General features: G+C 47.9%; 2 protein-coding genes and 1 long non-coding RNA gene across 10 annotated transcripts in view; 1 reads left to right on the top strand and 2 right to left on the bottom strand.

The window, feature by feature from the left end:
- REEP2 (receptor accessory protein 2) overlaps positions 1–2,829 on the bottom strand; it is a 72,339-nt gene extending 69,510 nt beyond the window's left edge. For all 6 annotated transcript variants that reach the window (XR_009454842.1, XR_009454843.1, XR_009454844.1 and 3 more), the window contains exons 1-2: positions 2,711–2,829; positions 2,540–2,612 (exon numbers count right to left, since the gene is read on the bottom strand). Coding sequence is in view for 1 of the 6 variants with exons in the window: in XM_059713041.1 (XP_059569024.1) it covers positions 2,540–2,612; positions 2,711–2,742 (105 nt within the window). In the remaining 5 variants the exon portion in view is untranslated. The remainder of the gene's footprint in view (positions 1–2,539; positions 2,613–2,710) is intronic.
- A 63-nt stretch (positions 2,830–2,892) lies between these two features.
- Positions 2,893–13,062, top strand: LOC109286362 (uncharacterized). The gene is made up of 2 exons (XR_002094367.2): positions 2,893–9,849; positions 10,310–13,062. It is a non-coding gene; the product is annotated as an uncharacterized LOC109286362 (long non-coding RNA).
- Positions 13,063–16,083: 3,021 nt separating this feature from the next.
- Positions 16,084–20,433, bottom strand: part of KDM3B (lysine demethylase 3B) — a 74,758-nt gene continuing 70,408 nt past the window's right edge. For all 3 annotated transcript variants that reach the window (XM_059713021.1, XM_059713022.1, XM_059713023.1), the window contains 2 exons: positions 19,989–20,123; positions 16,084–17,383 (listed from right to left, as the gene is read on the bottom strand). In XM_059713021.1, coding sequence (XP_059569004.1) covers positions 17,303–17,383; positions 19,989–20,123 — 216 coding nt within the window. In that variant the 3' untranslated portion in view covers positions 16,084–17,302. The remainder of the gene's footprint in view (positions 17,384–19,988; positions 20,124–20,433) is intronic.

Here is a 20,433-nt window from a genome sequence, read left to right as displayed (position 1 = left end):
CAGAACTTGAACACATCTGTCACGGCACAAGAACTGGCATTTGGGTTATGTCTGCAGACTACGATGAAACACCCAGCTACTGCACTGGCTTTAAACGTTTTTCTTGCACCCAAGGTAGCTGCTGTACTGCAGCAACACAGAGTTCAGTACAGGCTAATTTTCCTTGCTGAGAATAGCCTGCAGAGATCCAAAATGCTGCAGCTACACTGCTTCCAGTGCCCGAGGTGGCTCGTTTAAAGCCTACTCAGGTAGCTCTACGTCAGTCTCTTGTACAGACATACACTCAAATGCTCTCTCATCTGTGCTTCCTCTTCAGCTTTCAAAGCAGGCAGCAGCATGTGGGCAGCTCCAGCTCTGAACGTACACAGGATGCACTGTATCAAAAATGAACCAGTTTTATACAGCCACTTTTCAGAAGAAAGCTGTACTGCCAGGTCCTTCAGAACTCTGAGACGAATACCATCTAGTCAGGGCAAATGGTGCTGTTATTCATTTGTTTCAGCAGTTCCTCCTCTTAAACCTTAATCCGTTCATGCCCATCTATTTCCCCAATAGGTGGAGTAAGCATTTATTTCTGTCAGTAAAGGCTGATCCAAAGAAGCTGCTTAGCCCCTCTGCAATACCTGTATTCTTCTTCATTGTGAGAGAAAGCGATGGCAAGTTCCTACTTCAGATATGCACAAAGACATTTTTTTTTTTGCTATTTGTTTTTCAAAGTTCACCTTACCTGAAGAATTATACATTTTATTGGCAAAAAACCCCCAAACAAACCTAACTCAGCCTGATGTCTGCTTCATGAAGGATGGGGTTTTTCTTTGGTTTGAATAAATGTTTGGCACCCTGTTATTTAACAAGAGTATTTTCCCTTTTTCTTACACTCTTTTTTTAAATTGGGATGAATCCATCCCAAGACTCATAAGCCAGGTATAAGAAGTCTTATGACTCATTTTAATAATTTTATTTTCTTAACTTTTGTCTCTAGATTCTCTTTAACCAACTTGCCTGTTTTTAGGCCTTGCTAAAGATAAATTCTAGAATACAGGCGACCCCTGCTTAACGCTGCTTCGCTTAGCGCTACTCATTTTAAACTGATACCCAATGCCACTTAGCGGTCAGCGAGTTTCATTATAACGCTCACGGTCACCATCTCCGGTCCTCAAAACCTTTCCATTTTGATTAACGCTCGGTTTTCCAGGAACCACTTAAGAGCGCTAACTGGGGGTTGCTTGTACCCATTTCTGTACAATCCCTTTAACAGAAGAGAATTTAATTAAATATATATAATTTCATTATACCCAGATCTCATTTTACTCTGCAGGTCAAATCCAGTTACTTCCTGAACCAGCTCCACTTCCATCTAGAACCAAGACAAAAGCAGCAGCTGAACCTGCGCTCCAGAACTAGCGTTTCAAGAAATAATCATCTATGAAGATACGAAAGCACTTCTCACACGGGGCACAATGGGACGCGTAACCAAAAGGCTTGTGGAAGTCACCGCTCTTCCTACCAGCGGACTTGTGGCCTGCAATCGCTCAGCAAGGAGCCGCGGTTTCCGTTTCACCGGCAGGCTGGGCAGGTCTCCGGGCACTTTGGACAACGCTGCTCTCGTCTGCAAGACTGCGCTCCTGCAAGCGTTCTAGTTTTGGAAGGTGCCCGGCCCCGCAGCGCTACCACGGCCGCACCGAAACACGACAGGAACACGGCCGTTACTCTGGAGAAATTAAGCGATTTAGGGGCTTCATTTTTACCGAAACCCAGCGAGTCCAGACCAGCATCTCCACTGCAATTTAATAAAGAACTGATATTTTGTTCCCTGCCAGCTACATTTTTCCAGCCATGAAATCTGTGCGAGGACTTGTGGGCTAACACGGGTCCCACGGTCTGCGGCCGGCGCTCGAGCCAGCACGAGACTCCGCGGCCGGTCGTGCGCAAGGCGGTGAACGAGGCGATGGACAGAAGGGCGGAAGGAGGAGGTGAAGAGCAGAGGTGGCAGCAATAAGGTCGCAGTCGACCATTAAGCCACACACCCATAGTTGCTTGGGTTTCCTAATCTTTTCAGGCCTCTCAGTCAAGGCTCCAGAGGAAGGCCCCGCTCCCCGTAGCAAATGAGCCAGGTCGCGGCGAGCGCGCAGGGGCCAAAGCGGCGCTCTCCGGGCGGCCCAGCCTCGTGTCTTCCCCGCTCGCCCCGCCACAGCGCCAGCGACCGGCGGGGTGCGCTCGCTCCTGGCCAGCCGCCGTGTCTGGGGCAGAGCCTGCCACGCCCGCCCCAGCCACTGCTCCCCGCTGCAGCCGGCCGGCCAGCGCCCGCCCCGCCCCGCCGCGCCAAGGCCCGGCCCCGACAGCGTGCGGGGCGCCGCGCCGCGCCGGGCTCCTCTCCCCCGAGCGGCCGGTGCGGGGCAGCCGCCAGCCCCGGCTGTGGGGGGCGCCGGCACCGCCGCGGGCCGGGCCTGGTGCGGCGGGCGCAGCAGCCCTGCCCTGCCCCGCTCCGCTCCCGCGGGGCCCACAGCCGCACCGCTCCGCGCCGCGCCGGGGCACTTACGTATTCCTTCACGTTCTTGGTCTTCACGGCCTTGTAGGAGGAGTAGGCGGGGTACAGCGTCCCGAACAGCAGCCTGCAACGAGCGACCGCGCCGGTGAGCGCCCGCCTCAGACCGGCCACCCCGCACCGCCCGCCCGCCCGCCCGGCCCCCCACCGCCCCCGCGCACTCACACCACGAGGCGGGAGATGATCCAGGACACCATGGCGGCGCGGACCGGACCGGGCCAGGCCGGGCGGTGCGGGGCGGCGGCGGGGGTGCGGGTCGCGGCGGCGGCAGGAGGCGACTCTTAAAGGGCAGGTTCCTGCAGCAGGCGCGGCCCCGCCCCGCCCTTAAAGGGGAGGCGCTGCGGCGTCGGAGGGAAGCCGGAGCCGGCCCGCTCCCGGCAGCCCCTGCGCCTCCTGCCGGGCGGGGCTGCCCGCGGCACACATGGCCCCGCCCCGCCCCGGCCACGGCAGGACCTCGCCGCTCGCCCGCCCCGGCCCCGGCCCCGGCCCCGGCCCCGCGCACCGCAGCAGGGCCAGGGCGGAGCCGGTGCATCCCCCCCCCCCCCCCCCCCCCCGCCGACGCTGCCGCGGACTCCATTGATTTGGTCGGTTGGGCCCGAGTTAGCGACGCCGCACGGCGGGGCGGGGCGGGCCCGCGCTCTGACCCGCGGGCGGCCCCGGCCCCGGCCCCGGCCCCGGCGGCGCTGCCGGCCTGGGCCCGCCCCGGCCGTGGGGCGCTCGAGCCGGCGGACACGAGGCCCGCGGCGCGCCGGGACGGGGCGGCTCCGCGCGCGGGACGCAGGACTTCGGCCGGGCGCCTGGGCCCGGGCCCGGGGCTTCCCCCGGGGAGCAGCCCGGAGCCGCCTGGGCCGGCGGGACGCAAACCACGTTCGCGCACACGACACGTGCACGCTGCTCACGCGTGGCCGTTTCAAGGAGAGCGGTTATAATCTCTACCGTTCGTCCTCGCAGCAGATACTGTGGCTGCGAGAACGCGAGCCCGAGACGGCTGGCGCCGAGGGAGGAGAACGGCTTCCGCGCGTGTTGGTGGCCGAGCGGGGCGGAGGGAGCGCCGGCACGGGCGATCCTGGGTTCTGGTGCTCGCGCAGCCAGCACGAGTCAGCAACGGGATGCTGCCGTGCAAACGAACTAAACATTGGTTACGGGCCCAGAAGCAGCGCGTGCAAGACGCAGAAGGCGATGGCTCAGCTCTGCTCCGCGCCGCCTAGGCTTCTCGGTGCAGCGGTTTCCGATCGCCGTGGAGGAACTGGAGAACATGGAGAGAGGACCAGCGAAGGGGAGGGAGGGAGACACGCGGAGGGAGGCTGTAGGAACTCGGGGGCACGCCGCCACTCGCACGTATCTGGAAGGATCCATCAGGATGGAGATATTGCTCTGCCCTGGGGGGGGGCAGGTCACGTGGCAACGACGGTGCTTCTCACCCTCGTTAGACTCAAGGCACCCGTCAGAAAATGCCAGCTTTTAGCTTTCATTTGATTCTTGACTACAGAAAAGTTACGGAGCGATTCTTGTGTTGTGAAGAACTCAGAAAGACGGCGGCAGGGCGGAGCATGGCTGACACAGTGGATTGCTTTTCCAATCTCTGGTTTCATCCCGCGAGTCTTGTGCAGGTGCTAATAGGCAGCACCCTGTGGCACCTGAAAAGGATCTCGTGGCATCCGGGTTGAGAATCAGCTGTGCGTAGCAGAGCCGTTCTAGATCCAGTCTCAGGAAAGGCTTCCGAACCATCACAACAGGACGGCAATGGAATAAGAGAAGACACCTGAGGAAAAATAGCATCTCCTTCATTGGAGGCTTTTAAGAGGAGGCTGGATAGGCCTTGGTATTGGATTGTTTGGCAGTAATGATTCCTTCACTTGTGCAGTGGGTCAAATTGGATAGAAGTCTTGGAGTTCCCCTTCAATCCCATGATTTTAATTGTTTTAACAATAGCACTAAGGTGCTCTTACATAAGACACACATTACCAGCATCTACTGTTAGTAAAAGCACGGTCCAAGAAACATTCTGATAGTAATCAGAACAGGCAGCAGATATAAAGGAGAGGGCGTGAACCTTGTTGTCAGCATTATACATGTGAAAAGGCAAACTACCAGTAGGCTCCAAAGAAAAAGATGAGATTATAGAGCATAACCTGCCAGACACGCATCTTGAATACTGAATCATCTGTATAACCTATCGCTCCCTCCGGAGTCCCTTAAAGAGGTACCCATGCCAGGAAGAGTTTTAAAAATAAAGTTTCACAGATTATCCAACCATTTGGAACAAGAGCATTTCTAGCTTTACGTTTCTAAAACATTAGTAAATTATGAGGGTGAGGAGGAACTACTCCGGTTACAAAAGTAGGGCAACCCGATTAAAGGTCTACTAGGAACGGGCGGGAATATGGAAAATCTTTAAATAAAGTCACAAGAAGGAAATTAGTGTGACCGTCTGTGAGTCACCTGAGATGACAAGAAAACAAATGCAACAAGTATGGGACATAAAGAACTGGAAGGCCAAAATATGCAACCAAAATTATCTTTTAATCAGAAAGACAGAGACTTGGTGGAAGAGTTCACACAATGGACTGACTGATATAGAGGGGTATAGCTTGCTCAGGAAGGATGGATGGGGAAAAAGTGGAAAAGGTTTTGTCTTATATCCAAGTCACAGGACCTGGTGGCGGAGGACTTTAAATTACTGTGATATCATCTGGGAGAGCAACACAGCTGATCACAAGTGATCCCACAAATTCTTACATGATGTTGGGGATGAGAAACCCACGATGGGAAGAGGCTCTTCTTGGTGTTCTTCTTACTGAGAAGTAATCAGTAGAGAATCTGAAAGGTGGAAACCAGCCCGAGTAATATTCATGAAATGGAACATATCATCCAAGGGCAAGGAAGAAATGAGAACAGCAAAACTATGAAAGTGGACTTCAGGAAAGCTGGCAAACTCAGGGAATTCGTGGACAGGGTTCAAGGATAAAGGAAAAGATGGTCATCCCTTAAAGAGAGAATATTCTGGCATAAGACCATGTTAGCCCTGCATGAAAAAAAAGGACTGGAAATGTGGAAGGAGCTCTCCACGGCTATACTATGAGCTTGTAAGCAATCGAGTCACAATTGAAGACCTGGCTATATGACTATGGATGAGTACAAGAGCATGTAGAGACAAAATCAGGAAGGCCAAAATCAAGATAGCAAGGGACATAGCCCAAGTAATTTAAAGTTGACAGAGTTACAAGCAACAAGAGGGTCTAACTAATGAGATGTACCAGCTAATCTTCACTGTACATGTTACAGTTACCCTTACCTTGACGGACCACGATGCTTTATTTTCCCTAAGTAGCTGTTCCTTGCCAAGAAGTAATCACACCCCAATGCTTAAGTTTTGGTAAAAATGGCTGCTTGAAGCATTTGTGAACCAAAAAGGAAGAAGAATTAAAGAACTGAACTGTCCATCATTCAAAAATGACAATTTTGCTGAAACTTTTAAAAACATTCTTTTTTAGGATCACTCCAGGGATAAGAAATTTCAGCCTAAAGAGAAACATCTTGACAAAATCAAGAAACAAACAAAACTAGGACTGTAGGAGGGAATGGCTCTTTCCTCATTTATGTCTTTGCTGTGAAAAATCGCTCTGTGCCAGAATAGTTAGAGCATTGAATATTCAAAGCATGGCCTCTCACTGGAAAAAGCTTGTTTCACTATTCAGACATTTCTGTTGCCTTCCTAATAGGCTAAGCTCCAAAGTAAAAGAGACAACTAAACAGCAGATATATGGGACTGTGCTCCACATCTCAGTCCATAACTCAACCCTCACTTCCCATTTCAAACTAAAAGGCCTCTCCCCACACTTCCTCTGCATCTTCCCAGCACTTTCCTTGCTATTTTCCAATTATTTAGGAAGAGAAACAAAACTTTTTGTGGACAAAAATTTTAGAAGATAAAAGGTTTGAGTTGCTCACCATTTCAACAGTAAATCACCAACAATATAAATAATTTGTGAAAAAGTAAACAGGCTGTAGATTTTGGTCTGAGCATTATTATTTCCATAAATGTCAGTCATGTTCATCAAGAAGAAAATATAGAACCTCTCAAACAAACTGTTTCACAGCCCATTTACAAATAGATGAAATGTTAGCACAAAACCCCAGCCCCATGTTCCTACCTGATCCTGTGACCAAAAAAACCCCCAAATCAGGGAGCATGCACTCCAACTATTTTAAGTTTCCTTTCTGCTGTTTGAGCTGTGTCATGATGGTTGAAAAAGGCTGGATGACTTCTTCCATAAGTGCACGTGGTCCTTTAAAGAAATTAGTCCAAATCTGATAAATAGCAAAAATAAAAGATGAACGGGTGAAGTGGGCACACTAGAAGGGAGGGACAGGATACAGCTGGACCTGGCCAGGTTCCAGGGGTGGGCGGATGAGAACAGGATGGGTTTCAACACTGACAAGTGCAAGGTGCTGCACTTGGGCAGGAAGAACCAGCAGCACACCTACAGGCTGGGGAACTCCCTTTTCATCAGTGCAGAGACAGAAAAGGATCTTGGAGTCTATTGATTCCAAGATGAACGTGGGCGGACAGTGTGGGGATGCGGTCAGGAAGGCCAACCGCACCTTGTCGTGCATCCACAGATGTATCACGAGCAGGTCCAAGGAGGCGATCCTCCCCCTCTACGCGGCACTGGTCAGGTCGCAGTTGGAGTACTGCGTCCAGCTCTGGGCACCGCACTTCAGGAGGGATGTGGACAGCATGGAGAGGGTCTAGAGGAGGCCACCCACATGATCAGGGGACAGCAGGGCAGGCCCTAGGCGGAGAGGTGACAGGACCTGAACCTGTTCAGCCTCCACAAGAGAAGGCTGAGGTGGGAATCTGGTGGCCATCTATAAACTGGCCAAGGGGGACCAGCGGGGAATGGGAGAGACCTTGTTCCCCCGAGCACCTCCCAGAGTAACAAGGAATAATGGACATAAGTTGTTAGAGAGCAGGTTCAGGCTAGACATCAGGAGGCACTACTTCACAGTTAGGGCGGCCAGGATCTGGAACCAACTTCCAAGGGAAGTGGTGCTGGCTCCTACCCCGGGGGTCTTCAAGAGGAGGCTCAACGTTTACCTGGCTGGGGTCATTTGAGCCCAGTTTTCCTCCTGCCCAAGGCAGGGGGTCAGACTAGAAGATCTGCAAGGTCCCTTCTGACCCTACTTCTATGAATCATAAAACAGTGAAGTGGGTCTTGTAGTGCATGTGCACCTTGTATAGTCCAACCTGTTGCACAATTTTAGACGGGGAATATGACACGGGCAAAAGCAGTTTGCCAGCAGCAGCAACCAACCCAAAGGAATTGGATTTTAGAAGAGGAGAGTTTGAATACTTTGTGCGCTGGAAGGGGAAACTTGTTCCAGTCAGAGGCAGCATCATAAAGGCGGCCCAAAGTGCCAGAGGGGAAGAACAGCAACACAAGGAGGAGAGAGCAGAGTGCAGGGTACAACGTGGAAATACAGCCAGAAACCTACTGAGGCTGGCAGGGGCAGGGCGCTGAGCCTTATGCACCACAAAACACAGACCTGGTGAAAATCTAAAAGAGAGTGTAATGTGTTGAGTTTAAAGGCCACAAATAGTCAAGAAGTAGGTCTTGAACTGATACAAGGAGCTGTGAGCATGCATGGGGGAGGAGATGCATTTGAAGGCCATCAGCACACACGGTAAGAGACCACAGAAGAGAAGTCATTTTTCAGGCAAAATTAAACTAGCTGACTGGCTCAGGGAGCCACTGAAATGCAGCAAACAAAGTGAATGCCAGAGTAGCCCACAGGCCCAGTTCTGCCAAGTCCATTCCAGTAACTGAAGTCAGGTAGCTTCAGTTTTCACAGATTGAATTTAATATTTCTGTGCAGCCTGAAACTAACTTGCTGATCTCGATGTGAAGGAACAGGCATCTCGAGCCTGTCAAGGCTAACTGGAATAGCCTTAGTAAAAAGTAAAGGAAGTTAAATTACATCCTAAAGGGGAGGGAACATTACTTTTGTGTGTATGCACACACATTTTAAAATTAAACAATTTTTCAAGCAGACATTAGTGTAAAAAATAAATTCCTTTTTTATCATTACAATGAGATGTTTTAGGTTGTGCTAAAGCCAATTAACCTTCTCTGAAAAGTCTCACTATACATTACAGATACAGCTGATCAGGAGTAGCTGACAGTCTGTTGTGTAAATTCATAATACACATTTAAATAAGTCACTGCATTTATTTATGATTTTTTAAAGAAGCTAGAAGGCCAAAGTGAATCTATATGCCTTCTGCCTGACTTCAGACTAATAGGACTAACTACTGCTCTCTCTCCTTTAAGAAGCTACCCATAAACATTTAATTTTCTAAAGAAACCCAATGCTTTGTCTAGCAAAAATTGCAAATACAGCACTATGATCCCCACACTTCAAGAAGGACTGAGGCCCCCCACATTTCAAGGAGGATTTGGGCAGATGGAAGAGTCCAGCACAGAGCAATGAAAATGAGTAGGGGCCTGGGAAGCAAGACTCACGAGGACAGGCTGAAAGAGCTAGGACTATTTCGTCTGGAGAAGAGAAGACGGGGGGAATTTGATCCATCTTCAAATACCAGAAGGAGGATGACAGAGAAGATGGAGATGGGCTTTTCTCTGTGGCCACAGGGGACAGAACTAGGAACAATGGGAGATTTAGGTTGAAGATTAGGAGGAACTTTCTGACTGCGGGTGGTCAGGCTTTGGAACGGGCACCTAGAGAAACTGTCCGTCCCTAGCGGGGGGCGAAACGGGGCGACCGCCCTGGGCCCCGCGGAGCAGCCACGGCCCCTCCTGCGGTGCTCGCCCAGTGCTGGTGGCTCCGCGCTGCCGGTGCCTTCGTGTCCCGCCGCTCGCCACCCCCACCCCTCCCCCTCCCGCTGGCTTTGCGGCCGGCCACTGCTTCCAATGATTGAAGAAACTGCTTCAAAATGATCTGGATCAGGCCAGGACCGTTTCCCAGGAGGTGTGGGACAGATCCCAGAACTTCTCGTTTTTAAATGACACCGTATAAAGAAAACCTGTAGTCGACGATGGTCCTGCACCTGCCATCAAGCAGGAGGAGTCGGATAGAGGGCGTCTCCTCTAACGTATGCGAGCCGTAGACTGTGGTAGGCCCCAGGTTGTTTAACAGAAGAGCATTTGCTCGACCAGGGTTTGGGGAAGAGAAGAGGCAGCAAAGGAGACGTGCAGGCGAGAGCACGTGGGAGGCAACGATACTTCAGAACGCGCGGGAGACGGACGGACGCCGTCAGCCACACGTCATCTAGAGTTCACGTACGGTTTCATACGTTAGCTCTCGTTCAGGACGCTGCAGAGTTTACACAAGGGATAAAAACAGGCATATTAACATTAATCAGGATATAACCCATTAGGAATGTGTCTATATTTACTTAGCAAGCTTTTGAAGTTTCACCTGGTAATTGAGTCTAAAAATACAGGTTTACCTCAGAATTTTCTTTTTTCAGGTTTGCATTAAGCCTCTTGCTGAATAGCCCATCTACCAATGAGCCAAGATAAGCACTTCTTTAAAACTCAGTTTAGCCTCCACGACAGGATGACTACTTGTTAGAGGCTTGCATGCGGTTTAAAATTAATCTCTTTTCTAGTTCAGGTGTTAAAAATTCAGTCACAAATATGAATATTTGGTTTGGTTTGAAATGTTTTACCTGTGTTGTCATATCATTCACATACCATTGGCAGTTCAATATTAACTCTGCTATTAAATTGTATTTAGATTCATTTTCCTGAAGAGCTGATTTTGGTGCGACAGGCTCCCCACATCACCTCAGAGTCGACACAGCGCATATATACACAGATAAGTTGCATAAATTGCTTAAATGCCTGTAAAGGCTGTGTGAGATCCTACGTACCTGAATGCAAAAGTCAGAAGGAAAAACACATAGGGCTGATATAAGGTGCTGTGTAGAAGGACGCCTATAAACCTCCATCTTACCGGTCCCAGCATAACATGGGTTTAACAGCACTGGCCCAGGAATTAACCCGAGAACAATGGCTCCTGCTTGGAAGGAAGAGCGCGGTTGATCTGCTGAATGTTACGCCCAAGGCAGCAGGTGGTAATTTGGAAAACGCACGCGAAGAAATCAAGGGGAAAACAAGCAAACAAACAAGTCAGACGAAAGGGCAAGGTGAGCCATTCCTGCTGTGCGGCTCTACCAGACGGTCAGCTGCTGACGGCTAACGTGAGGAGACAAGGCTGGTGCACCTGCAGCACTTGAGAGTCAGCACGCAGTTGCAGACAAACATCCTTGCAGTAAAAGTGTCCGTGTTCATTTAATGGCAAGAACCTCACCCAGAGACGGCTCTCTCATGGGAAGCAGCTGGTAAGATCAATACGGGGACAAAACCTCAAACAGAACTTGGAAACGAGCATGCAGTTTACTGGGAGACGAGCTTGTCTGATCAAATGCAGGTAGGCAACGTTCGAAGAGCAAAAGAGATGCTGTGTTACAAACCTGGGAATTCACATAAAACTGCTCTGTCGCATTAAGGTCTATGAAATGCTGCCATTAAAAATAAGTACCCAGCCAAACACAGAACAAAACAACAGGTGGACAAAGGGAAAAAACAGGCTCGAAAACCAGCATCAGACCTGTAAGAGAAGTCCCAAACCTCTTCTTGACACCTACCCTCATAAGCAGCCTGCGAGGAGCCTGCCCGAGGAAAGAGTGACTAAAGCCCGTTTCTGAACTCCTAAAATAGACATTTGGATCGGTGCTTCCAGAGAACGAGTTCAAGCATTGAGAGTCCCTGTAGAGCCTTTTCATTTTAGCCTGTACACACCTCACCAGGGGCCAACGCAGGATCTGTCTCTAGCACGCTGGCCTTGCATTGTGCAGACCAGGTTTAAATCAAAGAGAAAAGGGATTAATACTATCACGTGGGAGGTCCTTCCACAGCCTAATCCACTTCATTATTATACAGATTCCCCTGCCTACCAGTTCTTTCTTGTATTTCATCCCACTCACTACACACACCCTAAAATTCCTCTCCACGGGAGAGCTGCACACCAGTGCTGACCTCCCCTTTTTCTAAAAAAGGCCTACTATCTGTTTGGCATCACACGGTGCAAGAGCTTCCTATCTGCACAGGGTTTAGAGTGGCGATTCTCAGGCTGGGGGCGCTGAGAGCGCCTTTTACGGGTGTTGGCTCGGTATCAGATGTGCAAACACCTACACGATTCACAAAGTAAGCCAAGAGATTTCAAATAGGGATCCAGGGTCAAAAACACTGCGACCTACTGTTGCACGAACGGCTAGTTTCGTGCCCCTGGAGGCTTTTCCAATATACCTCAAGGAGAGAGTCAGACACACTCAGGCTGGATCCATCTCGAGTTTATTTGTTTGCAAACAGATCGACAAGGGAGCTCAATACTCAAAGCCGTGTCGACCCCTAGCCACGCCCGAAGATACATTTTTATACCTCTCATGAACAAGATCCCATTGTGGCAATCTGTCATTTGCTACAGTTTTCTGCAAAGTTTATGTGCAAAGCAGGCAGTAACTAATCTGTGTTCTCACAGGAGTCAGCCTTATCGTGAACCGAGCATTGTTCGGACTGTGCTCTCCCCCTAACAGGACCCCCCCCGGCCCCGCAGTGGTGGGGGAGAGAGGAGAACAAACCATTTGCAGTTCTCAGCTGTGAAGCCTTTTGTGTAGTGAGATGAGACATTTTTGCCACACTACTGTAGTCTTCGAGTTCTTCGCAACACAATTCCTGCCCCGCCATCCAAACAGACAGAAAAAATACCCCACAAGTGAAACCTAAGAGCTGACATTTTCTGAATGGTGCTTTGAGTCTAATGAGGTCAAGAACCACTGGATCAGTATGGTAGGTACTTTTTGTGATAGCTTTTAATTTGAGAACCTCCACAAGTTCCCCTTTCTTGTAAAGAATACAATAGAAAATGAGCATTACCAAGCTTTATAAAACTCTTCCAAGAATCCAATTGCTTGCTAATGCCCTTTTATGTTGTAACTTCCAGTAAAGCAAGGCCATATACATTTAAAGCTTTGCCCAAATCTAAGTTTCTAGATGCACACATTTGAAAGTGTTGGTTCATTTGAGCCAGAAAAGCATTATACATATAATCTAAAACATATTAAAGCTTATGTCAGGTTTCTTAAAAGAAAGGCTTAGATTCCTCTAATGTTTTAAAACCAAAGTGATAGCATAACAAAGATGAGAGGACAAATGCAGAATTAAAAATAATCATAAAGATTTAGATACACTGCAGTTAAGTGAACATCATTACAAAGGTGGCAAGGATTTGGGGGGGGGGGAAGCGATATCCTTCATTGTATAGCATCATTTGTCTGACCTAAGAAGGCAAGGCATTCTTCATATCACTGAAAGATAGCTTGCGTAATTCCTGGACTACCATGGTCACGTCACTCTAACACTACCATTGTTACAAAGGCAACAAAGATAAAACTCCCATAAAAATAAAAAGCTGGTTTAAATTTTAAACTGCCGTTGCTGTGATTTTCATCTGTTCTTTGCCTGTGGCCCCCATGTGACAGCTCCAGCTTTTTATTTGTGAAGACAGAAAGTGAAGGGAGGCACAGAAGCTAAAAAGGACCAAAAATGTAATACCAAAAAAAGAGACAGAGTGAAACAGTAACAAGGAAGAAATAAGAAAGGCAAAAGTTGGAGAATGGCAAGGAGAGTAAAGCTATGCTCATAAAAGATGCAGTTAGAATACAGCAAGTCCAAAGTCTGAAAATACATAATTAAAAACAACAACTTCGTTTTGGGCTTCTCATATCCCGAAGCTCAGTTGTCACCTCCAAGGGTTTAGGATGTCACCCCAAGTACGGCAAAATGTTCAGCTTGGTGCATAATCTAAGCCAGGTGCATCATCTTTAATATACCATAATTCACTGATGGCATACACAACTCACGCTCTTCTCATTAGCTGAAAATCACATCACTGACTTCGCATCGTCCCCTTCAGCTACTAGAGGATTTATTACGTGGCAGCAATTCAAAAATTATGTTTGCACTAATGCTGCTTTCACTTTCAATTGTATATCCCTCCACCTGCGTTCGCCTGTACTTGAGCTAGTACAGGGACTGTTTACTCTACCCACGAAGGGCCAGAAACAGCTCTGCCCAAATGTAGGCAAGTCGCATCTGAAATCTTCCTCTGTACTGTCAGACATTTGCCATACACGCTAGAAATCTTTGGTTGTAATTTTAAGTAGAAGCGGCCACCAGTTACTCCAAAAGCATTATACTCACTAACAGTTAAGATCTTGTATACCACTATAATGGACTTAATTTGTGTGATTACTTTGAAATGTTACAGTAACACAACTCTCTGTTGTACCCATCAATTACCGAGACTCAAAAGTAGAAGATACCCCAAAAGGACAATGCCCAGAAATAGATGTAAACTCCATGAAATAGAACAACAGATGAAAAATAAATAGAAGATGAAGTAGAGTTTAAGGACCCATGAAATCCTGTTACAAACCATTCTGTGCATGCACTTTCACCAGTGTCGTCTCCTCCACATGGATGCTTGGCACAGTAGCTGGCCAGGTCAAGATTACAGACCATAAAAGCTGCACTTCTCTCCATAAGGCAGACAGCGCTGAACTATGCAGGCAATCAGGAAGAATGGAAATCAAGATGTTGTAATACAAATCCTTCAGAACGCTTGAATGCAAGTGTCACCAGCGATCAGAGCTAACCGCAGGGAAGAGCTGCTTTTTGGGTTTTTTAAACGTTTTATGGATCAAAGTAAAAAAGTACAATGGTCTGGTAAAATGTCCTTGTATTACGGTGGTGGTCTATGCCATTGTTTCATTATACTTGCAATTAACATCTGATCCCAGGAAAATTCATAACATTTGAGTCTCTATTCCCATGAAATATTTCTGTGCGTAAGGAAAACAAGATGGCTTTGGTCATTTTATCAAAGTACCGAACTGCATTTTTCTACCACTCACTGTTTTAATTCTCTGAATAAGAGGCTCTGCCCAAGAAAACCGTCATCCACCCTCTCCGTAGTGTATGCCACTTAGAATAATAAAAAATGCTGCACACATTGATCATACAGAAAACCAAGTTATTTGCATAAATTAGAGTTTATTAAAGCCAAGGTACAAAGTTGTTGGGGTAATATACAATATTGTTATTGGTATTTTGTTTCCACAAAGTTGAAGTTAGAGTTTGCATTTCTCTGATGAAATTTTAGAACTAAAAAGGAAAGTTAGTAGGTACAGTTCATGGAGTTAAGGGGTTGGATTGGATAGCTTCTTGAGGTCCTTTCCAGCTCTATTGTCTTAGGATTCTAGGCACTATTCCAGCTAGAGATGAAGAATTCTCCAAATCCTTGAAAAGCATAACAAATAACAGTGCTCGTTTGCGAGTCTTAAGGCAACACTAAATACAAGAGCTGGTTGAACTAACTGTAGTGTATAATGAGGAAGTATCTCTTTACAGAAGTGGAGAGCCCTGTGGTGGTGCTCACTGTTCTATGTTTTAGAAGCCATCAGAAACCAAAGCACCAGTGCATGCTGAGTTAGACTTGTATGTTTAGCTATGTACTAGGAAATGCGGTTATGAGGGAGCCACTTACTGTTTATCTTGTTGTGTAGCAACCACAAAACCACTGAACCTAACACATTTCAATAGTCCTAATTCAATTAAGCAATCTGAATGGTTATTTATCATGGAGAATTTTCTACAAATTTAATTTTACCTTGATGCATTTTAAAAAACTGGTCTCTGAACTGGGGACAGGGAGCAGCAGAGATGGACCCAGGAGCCCTGCCATGCCTGGGACCAGTGGTGATCTGTGCACCGGGCCGCCAGCTGTGCAGACAGGCATGCACTACAGCAGGCTCCAGCCCTGCCTGCGAGATGAACAGCAGCAGCAGCCAGCAAGCCATGGTCTGGCCTCTCTGACCCTCCTCTTCAGGGCAAGTGCAGAGGGACTTGGGCAGTTGTTGCCAAGACTGAGCCACTCGCACCTCCACCTACCTGGGACAGAGCCAGGCCGCGGCATGGCAAGGGACAGGGACCCCAATCGGCATGGGACACGCAGGGGACAGCTCTGCCCTCCATGACAGCGAGAAGCAGCCAGGCTGAAGACAAAAGCCTGGGGCACAGGGGAAACACCCTGCTCGCGAGGGTAGGGGCAAGAGGGCACGGTGCGGGTGAAGGGTGGATGAAGAGGGTGAGCCTGAGGGAATGCAGTGGGGGCCAGGCTGGTCTGTGGCAGCCAGCTTCAGGCAAGCTAACCTTCAGGATCTCCCATGCATACAGTTTGAGCCTCACACCAGCTCAGGCCACTTGTCCTGCAGCGCTCTGAGGAGCTGGTGCCTAGGCAGTGGCTGTGCCAAGCTGAGCGTGCCACCGGGGCAGCTGGGCTGGCTGGAGCTGCCGCCTCTCGGCCTGGTTCAGGGGCCGGCGTCCCGGGGCCACGGCGCCCTGGCAGGCTGCACGGAGCCGAGGCAGGAAGGGAGCAGGCTAGGCGTCTACAGTAAATGACTTTTATTTTTAAAAAAAATGAAATAACCGTGAACATATTAACAGGCCTGCAGGTGGCACTACAGTACAGCTGGATATAAGGTAGACACATTTCCCCATGTACCCGGACAATGGAATCCACCGCATCAATGCTGACATTTAGTTATTCTGAATACAGTTCTATCAAGCAGGAACGTTTTACTTAAAATAGTTCTGGACAAAGCTGATATCTGAAAATTAGTTTTCCTTCACTTCTGGAAAGGATAGAAGCCCCGAGCTAGCACCGGCACCGGGTGAACTATTGCCTGGCCTTACCAGTGCAGGAGGAGATGCACAACATCTCCAAGTCAAAACAAAGTTCATGCCCCTTTTTACTTCTCATTTTGAGGAAACTGGAAGGGGGGGGTCAATTTCTCTTAGCTCTCCTTTGGCTGATTTTGTGCTATTTTGGACTGATTTCTACAAATCATTTATTGATTTTATTGAAAGGAAGACTAAATGTAATGTGCCTTTCCTTGCAAATCCAGGAACAGTTGTGGTATTTCAAAAATACTAAAAATATCTACTTTCATGAAATATTAACTGTTTCACTACAAACCTAGTTTTTCACTAAATACACAATTCTCCTAATTCTGGAGCCTCCTGGGAAAAGCAGTGGGTTCTCCCTGTATTTCTGCAGTTCTACAGTGTATAAACGGCTACAAGAAGGGGAGTGTGGAGAACAGCTTTATCCCTTTTCCTTGGCCTGTATCAATCACACTAGGAAGGATTAGCGTGTATGTTTCTGCAGTTGGGCTCCTGGTGGTCACACTTCTGCAGCAGCTATCTACTTAAGTCTGCAGTAGGATACCCCACCTCCAGCACATTCCTTCTAATTTCTTGGAGACTAACTAGGCATGAGGAAAAAAAATGTCACGCTCTTATACCATTTCTAATTATAATATGCAGGAACACCATGTGGTTTCCATGCAATTCCAATTTGCAGAAGGCCACAGGAAAGGGAAACGGCACCTTTCATCAGACAGGAATTCTGCATGTAACAGTGCAACTTCCCGTTAGACCTTCAGTGTTGAGGCAGCGTAGAAAACAGTGGCTGAAGAGTGTGTGTAATACTGACCACACCAGCTCTTAGTGAGAGGCTTCTGCTCCCGCAGAGGCAGTCAAGTGCAGTCCCTGTATGTACTGTGAGCAAAGGCTTACTTCACAGGGGATTCAGAATTAGCAACTCCTAAGACCTAGCCAGTTTGGATTCGTGAGCCTTCAGTGTGCCAACAGCATCTTTCACTGCATGGTAGATAATGTTCTTCACCTAAAACAAAAAAACAAAAAGCCCCCACAAAAATCAACACATGTGATTAAACCTGGCACAATGAGCAGCATCTTCAGTTTAACAAGAAATTACTCCCACAGCTTTAAACAAGCAGAGCTAGTTAAACTCTGGCAATTAGCTCTATAGTCATTGGAAGATAATCGCACAAAAGAGTTGGTCATTGACCAAAGGATATTGGTCTCAGAATCGCAGAAAAGGAGGGCTGGAAGGGACCTCGGGGGGTCACATCTAGTCCAACTCCCAGCTCAAAGCAGGACCAGCCCCAACTACATCATCCCAGCCAAGCCTTTGTCTACCTGGGTTTTGAAAACCTCCACAGATGGAGACAGCACCACCTCTCTGGGTAACCTGTTCCAGTGCTTCACCACCCTCTTGGTGAGAAAGTTTCTCCTAATATCTAACCTCAATTTGCCCTGCTGCAGCTGGAGCCCATTGCTCCTTGTTCTGCCATCTGCCCCCACTGAGACCAGCCCAGCTCCATCCTTTTTGCAGCCCCCCTGCAGGGAGGTGAAGGCTGCTATTCAATCCCCCTCGGTCTTCTCTTCTGCAGACTCAACCAGTCCAGTTCGCTCGGCCTCTCCTCACCAGTCTAGGCCCCAACCCCCAAACCATTTTCACTGCCCTCCGCTGGACTCTCTCCCACTCTCCCTCTACATCCTTTCTGTAGTGGGGGGCGCACAGCTGGACACAGGACTCCAGATGTGGCCTCCCCAGTGCTGAATAGAGGGGAAGAATCACCTCCCTCCATCTGCTGGCAACGCTCCTGCCAACACACCCAGGATGCCGGTAGCCTACTTGGCAACAAGGGCACACTGCTGGCTCCTGTTCAGCTTCTTGTCCCCTGTCGCCCCAGGTCCTTTTCTGCAGAGCTGCTGCTTAGGCAGTCGGTCCCCAGCGTGTACCTCCTCAGTGCAGGACTTTGCACTTGTCCTTGTTGAACCTCATGAGACTTCTTTGGCCCAATTCTCCAATTTGTCGAGGTCTCTCTGAATCCTAACCCTACCCTCTAGCGTATCTACTACTCCCCACAGCTTGGTGTCATCTTCAAACGCGCTGAGCGTGCACTCCATCCCACCTTACAAATTGTTGAAGACATTGAACAAAACCAGCTCAAGGACTAACCCCTGGGCACTCCATTTGATACCAGTTGCCAACTAGACATTGAGCCACCAATTACTACCCTTTGAGCCCAACAACCCAGCCAGTTTTCTTTGCACCTTACAGTTCATTCATCCAACCCATACCTCCTTAGCTTGCTTGTGAGAATGTTGTGGGAGACGGTATCAAAAGCCTTGCTAAAGTCAAGGTATATTATGTCACCTGCTTTCCCCACAGCCACAGAGCCAGTCATCTCATCATAGAGGGCAATCAGGTTGGTCCGTCATGACTTGCCCTTGGTGAATCCATGCTGGCTGTTCCTAATCAACTTATCTTCCAAGTGCTTAGAAACAGATTCCTTGAGGACATGCTTCATGATTTCCTAGGGACTGAGGTAAGGCTGACTGATCTGTAGTTTCCCAAATCCTCCTTCCCTTTCTTAAAGATGGGCACTAGGTCTGCCCTCTCCAATTGTATCGTCTTGCATTGCTACGCTTTAATTCTTCATCTCTCAAAATACCTACTTGCCCCATTTAAACATTGCCACAATATTATTACTCTTCCTTCCCTCTGAAATGTCCTTTGTATTCCAAAACATTATTAATGATCTCTGTCACTCGGCCAAAGACCTTCTTAGCAGCTCATTCACACATTTCTTGGGCTACCAATTTAAAATTTCTTAATCTTAGTAGATGCTGTTTTGAACCCTCCTTAGTAACTGGAGTAGTGCACTGAAGCTTACTTCTTCAGCTATATGTTATAAGAGCACACCATCCCACATCTTTCAACATTTGTAACAAGTATTTATGGAACATTAAACCTTTCCTGCATCAGTTTTACGGTCTAGCACCAAGGCTTCTTTTGTTCTTAGGCTTCTCGTACTTAAAAAAAAGTCTCTTAAGCCCTGCCAGCCATAGATCTTTCCCAAGACTTTTGGCTTCCCTTAGAAATTAAGTATAGAAAATTAATAATTTATGGGTTTTATTTCCTTTTTTCCATTTGTTATAGATGTCTGTTTTACTTCTAACTGCTGCTCTCACTACAGCACTGAACAAGAGGATTAAACAACTCTGTTTAAGCCAGTCCTTTTGTATTAAACATTTTTCCAATGCAGAGAACAAAAGGAGAGCAACGAGGAACGGACATCTTTTCAGTTCATTAGTCTCTTAGTACCTTTACCCTGCCTAGTTGCCTAATTATATGCCATAGCTTCATCCTAAAGCACACGTGCTCACACAATCTCTTCAACATCCTTTCCAGCTGACGGTCTAAAGACTAACTCATACAAGTCAGCTCCTTTGTCATATATACACAAAATCATGATCACCACCCATTCTTGCCACCAAAGGAGAAAAATCCTAAACCTCCATAGCAGCGTTGCTCAGACAAAATCAGGCCTATTCAGACTAGTAATGACATTTCTTTTAAAGACTTCAAGTCACCAGTCAGCACAGAAATAGTTCCCCCAAGATGGACTGACAGTTACCTGCAGCTTATCTTCATGGTTCGTGTGAGTGTTAGACAAATGTCTGAACTCTTGAGTCAGGCGGAAGCAGTGCTTTACATGTTCTGGAGATACAAAATCTTCTGCCACTTTAATACAGCTGTACAGATTATGAACCTAAAAAACCCCAAAACATTATAGCAGTGGATGTTAGACAAAGCAAAACTGAATGATCCAATATAGAATTAATACAGAAGAATTCCATGTACTGTAGGTTCCTGCTCACCTAGCTACCAGAGACTGAAGCTACCCAGTTTCACGCAGAACAATTCACAGAATTAGTCTCATGTCAGAAGTGCAAACACTCTACTGAGCGACAGCCAACCTCTCCCTACAGATGCAGGACTGCTCGCTACACAAAGTTCTCTGGTATTTTGCTGACCAAGTGTTAGAGGACTACAGTGATGGAGCTTCTACCACTTCCACT

The sequence above is a fragment of the Alligator mississippiensis genome, chromosome 9 (genome assembly GCF_030867095.1).
Source record: "Alligator mississippiensis isolate rAllMis1 chromosome 9, rAllMis1, whole genome shotgun sequence".
NCBI classification, from domain to species: domain Eukaryota; kingdom Metazoa; phylum Chordata; order Crocodylia; family Alligatoridae; genus Alligator; species Alligator mississippiensis.
Note: the sequence above shows the minus strand (reverse complement) of the source record. Positions and strands in the feature narration are given on the sequence as shown.